Here is an 11,191-nt window from a genome sequence, read left to right as displayed (position 1 = left end):
CCTCGAGCCCCCTTCTAGGTAGCCAAGCCAAGCCAAGCCAAGCCAAGTTCAAGCGCACTTGACCTCTCGATCTTATAGATCTAGTTGAAGTGCAAATAACTCTGTCGGACAACAAGAGCATTTCCCGTTGCTTCATTAAATGTAATTAATTAAGACATGTAGCACGAAGATGTAAGCTTCGGTTCATGGAGGGACGAGAACCCGGCATTCATTCACCCCCACCCCCCCTTCTCAAGAATTTATAGCCTAAAATCTAGAAGGAATACAAGGCACTCTCTTGCTTCAATCTTTTAACAGCCTTTAAAACAGTGGGTGAGTTGAAAAACATCTTACTTCTACACTTGAAGTGTTACTTGTTTTGTTTTTGTTTATTGGGCTATGGTTACAATTTTATTGTACATATTAGCTATACATTTTTATAACCCAAGATATTTTTTTTAAATATGTCCACTATTCTCATGTGTTCTTTATATTCTTTATATGCAGATTTGTATTAACTTGTTTTAAAACATTGGGATTGTATGTTGTTTGGACAACAATAACGTTTTTCTGTTGGCTGTTATTGTGAAAGATTTGTTGACGCCCCTGCTTAATTAATTATATGCAGGTGACTATTTTTTTTTAAACATATCTGACAATAAATGACAGTACAAGTTAGTGAATGAAAATGTGTCATTATTTCAGCAGTTATAGCCTACATTGAAGTGAGGTACTTTGTAGGTGTCATATAACTATTCAAAGTGACAATTTGAAATGTATAGTTTGTAGAATTGAGAATCGTAGAATGGACAGTAAATAATACATTAAGTGTTGGGCTGTGTTCTGTGTGAATTGAGAGCTGATTATGTATTGAATTGGTGTGTTTGATCCTTAGTGTACTTTTAACTTGAAGTAAATGTTAATGAACAATTATTTTTGAATGAATAAATAATGTAAAAAACAAATACAATATTTACATTAAATTTTGAAAAGGAACCATAAACATCTACTTAAGTTTAATTTTTGTTTTTTCCATCGGAACAGAATTTACAACTTTGCATTCTTAAATCTTAAATCGCGAAGTGGGCGACTGCTGTCAATCAAAACAAGAACGGAGCGGTACAAAAACTCGTTCGTACCTCACTCGGTCAGACTCTATCACCGCCACTCATTGATCAGGGAACATGAAATGCACCAAGATACCTGTGTGTAGTCGCTAAACGAACTCATTATGTTGTCTGTTGTATTTATGTGTATGTTTCTGTTGTGTTGTCTTTATATGAGAAACGAGTCCTTGTAATCACAACAAATTTCCGTAAGGATCAATAAAGCAGTCTTAGTCTTAGTCTTAAAAAAAACAACTATAATTTATTTACAGTACTGTCAGAACACAACTTCATAGTTTTAAAATGAAGTAAATTAAGCGTTGTTGTAATCTCTTATAAACATTTGTATACAGACTACACAAAATTTAGTTATAATTTTTTCATCTAATTAGAGTTTCATCCTTGAGGTCAGGAACTAGTACATGTACTTATGCCAATTTGACAATAAAAAAACCTTAGTCAATGAAATAGTAATACTAGTAAATGAGATAACAGTAAACTAAATATCATCAATGCTATTGAAGCGACACTTGTTTTTTTTTTATCTTTTATCTTGTTTGGTGGACTGCAATTAAAGTTGCTATTAATTTTACTGATCGTCTTAGCTGAAGTGCCAGTGTCGTCTCTTTGAAACCTAAGCTTATTTTCTTGGTAACTGGAAGTCCAGATATTTGGAGTTTCATTTTAAGCACCTATACTTTCCGAAATGGCCGTCCGATAAGCAAAACCTATTTGCTTAACATGTCATATGCACGTAACAGAGGTGCCCATCAGAAACGCTTTAAAGACAAGCTTAGGCGCCAACTTGCTTTAACTGACATAGAATAAGAGAGCACCTGGTTGCATACAGCTTCAGAACGAGACAGCTGGAGGTCACTTACAAAAGGTGTGGTATACACCAAAAGAAAATACATTGCCGAGGACAGACATAGACGTCAAAACGAAAAAAAAAAAAGAACAGATTCTACCACCGGCGGACAATGATTATGCCTGTGCTCGGTATGGCAAAATATGTAGGTCACAGCTGGGGCTGAGTAGCCACTGGAAACAGCATTCTTCATTAATCTTAGGACTCGGCATCGGGGCTTTGCCTATCTGTTGTTTTTTTTCGCCAAAGAGGGTTAGAGTGAGGAGGGCAGTAAAAGCAATCGCCCCCCGTCCCCCTTTCCAACTTACCGAATCTAGGCAAAGATACCAGAAGGGTAGCGACATAAAGAAAAAATTATATAGTAATTCAACTAATTTTTGTACACAAACTATAATTTCTAGATAAAAGTTTTTTGAAAACTTACGATCATTTATTTTGAAAGAAGGGCGATTTCCAAGATTTATTCATGCTCTTACAGATTATAAAAGAGTTACTCACAAAACGATATGACATTTATTAATTAATATATAGGTCTGGGATGTGACATTTATTAATTAATATATAGGTCTGGGATGTGACATTTATTAATTAATATATAGGTCTGGGATGTGACATTTATTAATTAATATATACGTCTGGGATGTGACATTTATTAATTAATATATAGGTCTGGGATGTGATATTTATTAATTAATATATAGGTCTGGGATGTGATATTTATTAATTAATATATAGGTCTGGGATGTGACATTTATTAATTAATATATAAGTCTGGGATGTGATATTTATTAATTAATATATAGTTCTGGGATGTGATATTTATTAATTAATATATAGGTCTGGGATATTTATTAATTAATATATAGGTCTCTGATGTGACATTTATTAATTAATATATAGGTCTGGGATGTGACATTTATTAATTAATATATAAGTCTGGGATGTGATATTTATTAATTAATATATAGTTCTGGGATGTGATATTTATTAATTAATATATAGGTCTGGGATGTGATATTTATTAATTAATATATAGGTCTGGGATGTGACATTTATTAATTAATATATAGGTCTGGGATGTGACATTTATTAATTAATATATAAGTCTGGGATGTGATATTTATTAATTAATATATAGTTCTGGGATGTGATATTTATTAATTAATATATAGGTCTGGGATGTGATATTTATTAATTAATATATAGGTCTCTGATGTGACATTTATTAATTAATATATAGGTCTGGGATGTGACATTTATTAATTAATATATACGTCTGGGATGTGATATTTATTAATTAATATATAGTTCTGGGATGTGATATTTATTAATTAATATATAGGTCTGGGATGTGATATTTATTAATTAATATATAGGTCTGGGATGTGACATTTATTAATTAATATATAGGTCTGGGATGTGACATTTATTAATTAATATATAGGTCTGGGATGTCATTGTTTTATTGTACACTTCGTTTCCTCTTGTTTGTAAACAAGAGATTGATTTCTCCTTAGGAGTGTGATGGCTGAGCGGTAAAGCGCTTGGCTTCAAAAGCAAGGGGTCGGGTTCCAATCCCTGCAAGGTCTGGGATTTTGAATATCGGAAGTTCTAGAGCGCTACTGTGATTGGTATTCGACACAAGTTTGGGAAAAGTAGTGACGTTAGGTTAATCCTCGTGTGCCACAGTGACGGGTGGCTTATACACTATCTTCCACATAGATCCCATGGTCTAAAAGGGATTCTTTGCTTGTTTATGTTTAATAGTAATGATAATGAAGAACATTGAATTTTGGCATTATGAAATGTTTATTAATAAAGCTTTTACAGAAATACAAAAAAAAATAATTTGCTTAGCATGAAAAATAAAGCTGATAATCACATATACTCGACCTTAGGACCAAAGGCAGGAACCTACTAAAAAAAAGGGAAGCTGCGGTGGGGCGGGGTGGGGAGAAAGGGCTAGGCTGTATACTATTAAACTGAGCTGCTGGTTCTAAATCCACGTCATAAGTTATAGTTTGTAAGTTGAAAGAACTGCACATTTACAGCCATGCTGTAACATACTGTAAAGTACTGTAAGATTTTTTTCCCCTTTCCTATACCAAACTAAATGAATAAATTATCGTTAACCAATTAATTAATTTGTTTAACTGGGTCATATTTTCTTAGGGACTATGATTAAAAGTGCAAGGTTTCAATTTCACACGAGAATGGGAAATGGGAGAAATAACGTGTACACAATCTATACACGACAGACAGACAGACAGACTGACGGAGCGAGTTAATATAAACTTTGTAAACACAAACATAAACAACCAGGACGGGGAAGTAATACAGGCCCTCTGTCTAAATATTTCAAAGGCCTTGACCAGAAAAGTTGCCAGAGTTTTGGGTCAATAAAAAGATATTATAATTTTATTTACACAACATTATGTGAGAATATGTGTTGTATATTATATAACGTACACACATTCATGCAGTAGTTTAACATGATAAGTGAACATCTAATGAGCTTTGTTAAAGTAGGTTGGGCTTTTCTGTCCCCTGTTAATGTTCACATATCTGCCATCATTCAAATCACTTCCAGGCATGTGAAATCTGTAACGTTCGTATGAAAACAATTTGGTCGTTATGATGGACAACACTGATTGGTCAAATCTGGCGAACAGAAACGTAGAATAAAACATTCGCATTTCAACTTCTTTGTTAGATAATTATTTTGTGAAGTCTTAGATGTATTTAAGTTTTTGTAACAGTGTATTAGCACACCCACAAAGTCAAATATGTGTATGTGTGTGCCTTATGAGGGGATAGAAAATAAAACTTTGGTGTATGTGTGTTAATGGAGCTAAGAGGTTACAGAAAGATTCTAGGTGTCAATTACAAAATCGGAGTAGACTGGAACAGTCTCGTATAGAATGGTTGATGCTCAACCTTGTACGGTCTTAGGGCCATTTTAATTTCCGAAACTCGTCTTATCTTCTTATCTTATCTTATGTAATACAGAAGTCACTTAAAAAAAGAAGATGATTACGTCATAAGCGTCATGCATTCAGTCATCCATATTAACCAATGACTTAATTTCTGCCATGTCACTGGTTTTCCTGGCTAGCTCAGGCAACCCATTCCATGCTCTAATAGCACTAGGGAAGAAGGAGCATTTGTACAAATTTGTCATAGCATATGGGATGAGGAATGTGCCTTTATCTTTGTGTCTTTCAGAGTATTTTATTAGATTTTGTTTTTGTATTTGGAGATTATGGTTCAGTGTTTTATGTATAATTGCTACTTTACTTTAGAGTTTTCTGTCCTGAAGGCTTTCTAAATTTAGTGATTTTACTAAAGGTGTTACTCTGGTTAAGTGTGAATATTCGTTTGTTATGAATCTTGCTGCTCTATTTTGTGTCTGTTCCAGTTTCTTAATGTTTTCTTTAGTTGAGGGGTCCCAAACGGAGGATGCCTATTCTATTATTGGCCTAACCAAGGTAAAATAACATTTTAGTTTTATGTTCTTATTTGATTTATAGAAATTTCTTTTAATAAATCCTAATGGTAATTATTTTGAACCAGATCGAATAGGGAGTTAGGGGAAATAACCTCTACATTATTTGGATTACTAGTTTTAACCTAGAAGTTGCTTTCCCTAGATAAGCTTTTTTAACAAATGTTTTTGTTTTATATTTGGTGTGTGTATTTTATACTTACCTATGACACATGTGTATTTCTTTTTTAGGTTTGAAACAATACAGGTGGTTTATTGTACATCCTGGGCAGATACAATTAGGTTCTAGAGCACATTTGGCCCAAGGTTCCAGTATAGTTCTAACTACAAAAGGTGTTTGTTTAAATACATTGATCCCAGCCTGAAGGGAAGTATAGTTCAGGTAGGCACAAGGCTCTTCCCCAAAGTAGTCAAACGTCTAGATAGAGATAATTTTAAAATAGTTAAATGTCTACATAGAATTAGTAAAAAAGTAGTTAACCGTCTAGAGTTATATAGAGAGATAATAACAAAGTAATCAAATGTCTAGATAAAGTTAATTACAAAGTAAACAAATGTCTAGATAAATTTAATTACAAAGTAATCAAATGTCTAGATAAAGTTAATTACAAAGTAATCAAATGTCTTAACAGAGTTAGTAAAAAAAGTTCTCAGATAAAGCTAATTAAAAATTTGTCATTAAATAATGAGAAACTAAATCTGTATATTATATTCAATAGAAACTATTTGCGTCAGTAGTTCTCAAATTATAACTACAACTTGCCATAGATAAAAAAAAAAAACATATACTCTCGCACCCAAATAGCCTACGGATTTTTGAGAGGACCTTTAGTTCAAGCGATTTCCTATATTCCGAACTACCCGAACTCATTCCCTTGGCGTCTAGTACTGCAGTGTTCATGTTGGTAGACAAATAAGTGTAATATTCAATCAAGTCAAAGAAGCGAAGCTCACAGATACAGAAATGGGAACGACACTCGAGGTAAACAGCTAAAATACGGTCTGTAATTGGCGAAAACTATATACAATCATCGTCTTGTTTTAATCACAATTTCTTCTCGAGAGCTTGTTTTTGTTAAACAAAAGTCATCAACAGCTAGTCGGTACTAAATCGACTATACCGGCATGAGAGAATCGAAAAGAATCACGTTATCAGAGACGTAACAAAACAAATGTTATGGGACTACCTGCTACAGCACCACCCTCCATCCTCACAGACGATAACAAGCTGGACGCCGTAAACGAATTCTGCTATCTGGGATCCACAATTCAAGATGACCTGTCTCTAGAAGAGGAGATTAAAAAAAACGCATAGGGAAGGCTGCATCGACCTTTGCTAGACTCAGGCCAAGAGTTTGGGAAAACCACAAGCTAACTGCGGTGACCAAAATGGAAGTCTACAAGGCATGCGTTATGAGTACACTGCGACTGGCAACTCGCGACTGGCACAAGAAAAACTGGTCTCCCCCACCTCCGTTACATAGATGTAATAAAACGTGACCTCAAATCAGCTTTGGACCGCAACAGATGGAGAGAGACAGTGACCAAGAAAGCTATGGACAGTGAAAGTACATGGGTCTCAGCTCAGGAAGAAAAACGTACAATCCGAAAAACGGCCAGCTTCTCTACCACCGAAGCAAAAGCCACCTTTATCTGCGCTACCTGTGGACGGGAGTGTCTCTCCAAAATAGGGCTCCACAGCCACATGAGGAAGTGTGCTCTGAGATGAACCATAGTCGTTCTACGACTGAAGGAGGCCAATGAAACGAAACAAAAGAAAATAAAGTTTCAACTCGATCTCTTGGCACACTGCTCTCACAAAAATGGAAAATATTCTGGAACAGATTGTAGGGTGAAACTGGTGGTTGGTATTTAGGTCTGAATTATTATGTTGTTTTTTTATATTATGTTTTATATAGCGCAACTTTCATTTTTATAGCATGTTCAGGGCGCTCGGGTCCAATTTCTCTTTTGTGCAGCCATGGCGCTTTAGTGAAAACGTTCATTATATAGATCTATAGAGGAGACGATTAGGCCAATAGGTAAGCAAAGAAAAACTCCCAAAGAACCAAGTTCATTGCATTAGCGGGGATGTAATAAATCGATACGAGCTATCGGTAACAGGGATGTAAATAATTAAAATCTGCTTGGAACATTCCCAGACAGAAGTTTGTTCAGACAGGCAGATGAAGGCCAGCTTCCATAATAGGCTTCATTGGCCTCCTTCAATCGTAAAACAACTATGGAACAAGCGAGATGAAAGCCTGGGCAATGTTTATGGTCGGAACGATGTCGCCCACACAGCAGTTCCCCCCCTGTCCGCGCAGCTGACGAGATCAAAGGGACGGAATATCCGATACAGTTTGCGATCAGTAGCGCCGCAGGATCTGCCAGGCTGTGCATCAATATGTCTAAGAGTCACCAGCTCCTGATTTTTCCTCAGTGTTGTCTCCCGAAGCCTTTCCGATGTTTGGGTATAGCCGCAAGGCAACAGAGGCTTGGATTCAGAGTTTTCCTTCACCTAGATGGGTTGCCAACCAAGGCTGACGAGCCCCTCCTGCACGAATCTTACTGGTTTAGGCGCCAGTTACTCGCCTTTGCCCCTTCCGCCAGGAGTTGGACTGTTTGTCAGAGGCTATTTGAGACGCGTGCCATTGGAAGCATTTTATAGGTAATGGTGGGATTAGAACCATTACCACTTCCGGCGTTAACAACCTTGCAGAACCTGGTTCCGCAATGTTGTTAATAATAGGCTTAGAGTTATAATATTCTTATAATAGTCTCTTATGTAATTACGTGGAAGAAACAGTATTTATGTTATATGTATCATATGGATCCGTATATATGTACAGGGGAGAAATCCCTGTTAATCAATTGAGTAAATAAAAAAGGTGTTTGTAAAGAAATGTTTCGCAAAAAAACAAAACACAAGTATCAATCAACAGATTTAGATTGATTTATATATCAGGAAACCAATGGGTGACTGAAATGAGAAAATCTTACTTCCATACATTTTGATAACTTACTCCTTTCAATGTGGTCACAGGGATGTTGTGCATGTCTTTACCTCCCCATATTTGTAGACCAAGCTTATCTCCCCTGTCTAGAAGCTCAGCAATCGTGTCTTTCCAGTAAATAGAAGTGTCTTGGTACACCACTAGCCTTCTCGCCCTCATCATGCAGGCCTTGAGATAAAGACAGTGATGTGTAGACAATGTGTACTTTCAGCATTGACAGTTTAAAACGTACTTTCAACTTATATAATTAGTAATATTTAATGTTTATCAAATGGTTGTACCATGATCAGTACAGGTTTCCAGGCACAGAAACTTAGCTCTCTGAAATAGCTGGGCACTTTGCTGAAGGGGAATGTAATCACTAGACAGCGGCACGATTTGGTAGTCTGAAAGTTACAAACAATAAAAAAATGTTTTACATAATTAGGATGTTCCTTCAGAGTTGAAGATAGTTTACTTCCTAGTCCGAACCTCCCGCAGGACGACGGGGGATGGGAGCGGGCAGGGTTTGAACCCTCGACCGTCGATAAATCCGAACGACAGTCCAGCGTGCAAACCGCACGACCAGGCAGCCATCCAATAGAACGAGCTTTATTAAGACGTGTACCACAGGTAAAAATGTGTTACAATAATGGCATTATTATTATTATTATTTCCTTTATATAGCGCAACTTTCATGCTTATAGCATGCTCAGAGCGCTATGGTCCAATCTTATTTGTGGACCAATGATGGTATCTGGGAGAAGGTAATCCGTGCTGCCTTTAGGCTCGAGTTGGGTGTCGCACCTCGAGCCCCCTTCATAGGTAGCCAAGGCAAGCCAAGTTCTAGCGTACTTTGCCTCTCGACCACGTTTCCCATATATGTGTATTGTGTTGTATTTATGTTCATGGGGGTTCTTCCCTTTGTGGTTTGTGTGTGTTTTTATGTGTGTGTGTGTGTTTTTGATGTGTGTTTGCGTATGTTTTATTTACTTTTGTTTTTTTTTTTTTGGTGTGCGCCAAATAATGTTATTTATCATCCTCTACTATAGACTTTCATCTCTGCCCATGAAATGAAGATCATGGTATTAAACATGTTTACGAAGATGTAACACTTTCTCTCCGTAATTATTTACCACATTCTGGTGGAATCAACGCTGGTATCGTCAGTTAGGAGAGAAAGAGTTAATGCGTGAACCACATTTATGGTTGGCATATCCGTAAATCACGAAGAACCTCGACATAAAGTATATTCTTCGACATTCTTCATTGTGCCGGTCTGTCCCACATTAAGATAGAGAGATTGTTATCATTTCACGTTGTGTCCAACAGAGAACGCGATGAAAACTAACGCAACATAAAAGAATAGACAGGCCGGTCATGAAAAAAGAAATTCTGTCCAAGGTGAAAGACAGAGAGGGAATGGAGAAAGACGGTCAACAGATCGTGGGTGGTGCCCCAGCGGCTCTAAAGACTAAGGGGTAGGACGACACATGAAGACAGAGAGGGAATGGAGAAAGACGGTCAAAAGATCGTGGGTGGTGCCCCAGCGGCTTCAAAGACTAAGGGGTAGGACGAGACATGAAGACAGAGAGGAATGGTGAAAGACGGTCAACAGATCGTGGGTGGTGCCCCAGCGGCTCCAAAGACTAAGGGGTAGGACGACACATGAAGACAGAGAGGGAATGGAGAAAGACGGTCAAAAGATCGTGGGTGGTGCCCGAGCGGCTTCAAAGACTAAGGGGTAGGACGAGACATGAAGACAGAGAGGAATGGTGAAAGACGGTCAACAGATCGTGGGTGGTGCCCCAGCGGCTCCAAAGACTAAGGGGTAGGACGACACATGAAGACAGAGAGGGAATGGAGAAAGACGGTCAAAAGATCGTGGGTGGTGCCCCAGCGGCTCTAAAGACTAAGGGGTAGGACGACACATGAAGACAGAGAGGGAATGGAGAAAGACGGTCAAAAGATCGTGGGTGGTGCCCCAGCGGCTTCAAAGACTAAGGGGTAGGACGAGACATGAAGACAGAGAGGAATGGTAAAAGACGGTCAACAGATCGTGGGTGGTGCCCCAGCGGCTCCAAAGACTAAGGGGTAGGACGACACATGAAGACAGAGAGGGAATGGAGAAAGACGGTCAAAAGATCGTGGGTGGTGCCCCAGCGGCTTCAAAGACTAAGGGGTAGGACGAGACATGAAGACAGAGAGGAATGGTGAAAGACGGTCAACAGATCGTGGGTGGTGCCCCAGCGGCTCCAAAGACTAAGGGGTAGGACGACACATGAAGACAGAGAGGGAATGGAGAAAGACGGTCAAAAGATCGTGGGTGGTGCCCCAGCGGCTTCAAAGACTAAGGGGTAGGACGAGACATGAAGACAGAGAGGAATGGTGAAAGACGGTCAACAGATCGTGGGTGGTGCCCCAGCGGCTCTAAAGACTAAGGGGTAGGACGAGACATGAAGACAGAGAGGAATGGAGAAAGATGGTCAAAAGATCGTGGGTGGTGCCCCAGCGGCTCTAAAGATTAAGGGGTAGGACGAGACATGAAGACAGAGAGGAATGGAGAAAGACGGTCAACAGATCGTGGGTGGTGCCCCAGCGGCTCTAAAGACTAAGGGGTAGGACGAGACATGAAGACAGAGAGGAATGGAGAAAGATGGTCAAAAGATCGTGGGTGGTGCCCCAGCGGCTCTAAAGATTAAGGGGTAGGACGAGACATGAAGACAGAGAGGAATGG

The 11,191-nt window shown here is 38.3% G+C and overlaps 1 protein-coding gene across 2 annotated transcripts in view; it reads right to left on the bottom strand.

Moving 5' to 3' along the window:
* Positions 1-4,454: 4,454 nt before the first annotated feature.
* Positions 4,455-11,191, bottom strand: part of LOC106068888 (uncharacterized) — a 20,752-nt gene continuing 14,015 nt past the window's right edge. For both annotated transcript variants that reach the window (XM_056039855.1, XM_056039854.1), the window contains exons 5-8: positions 8,757-8,861; positions 8,485-8,643; positions 5,662-5,876; positions 4,455-4,614 (exon numbers count right to left, since the gene is read on the bottom strand). In XM_056039855.1, the coding sequence (XP_055895830.1) occupies positions 4,461-4,614; positions 5,662-5,876; positions 8,485-8,643; positions 8,757-8,861 (633 nt within the window). In that variant the 3' untranslated portion in view covers positions 4,455-4,460. The remainder of the gene's footprint in view (positions 4,615-5,661; positions 5,877-8,484; positions 8,644-8,756; positions 8,862-11,191) is intronic.

This window comes from Biomphalaria glabrata, chromosome 9 (assembly GCF_947242115.1).
Source record: "Biomphalaria glabrata chromosome 9, xgBioGlab47.1, whole genome shotgun sequence".
NCBI lineage: Eukaryota > Metazoa > Mollusca > Gastropoda > Planorbidae > Biomphalaria > Biomphalaria glabrata.
Note: the sequence above shows the minus strand (reverse complement) of the source record. Positions and strands in the feature narration are given on the sequence as shown.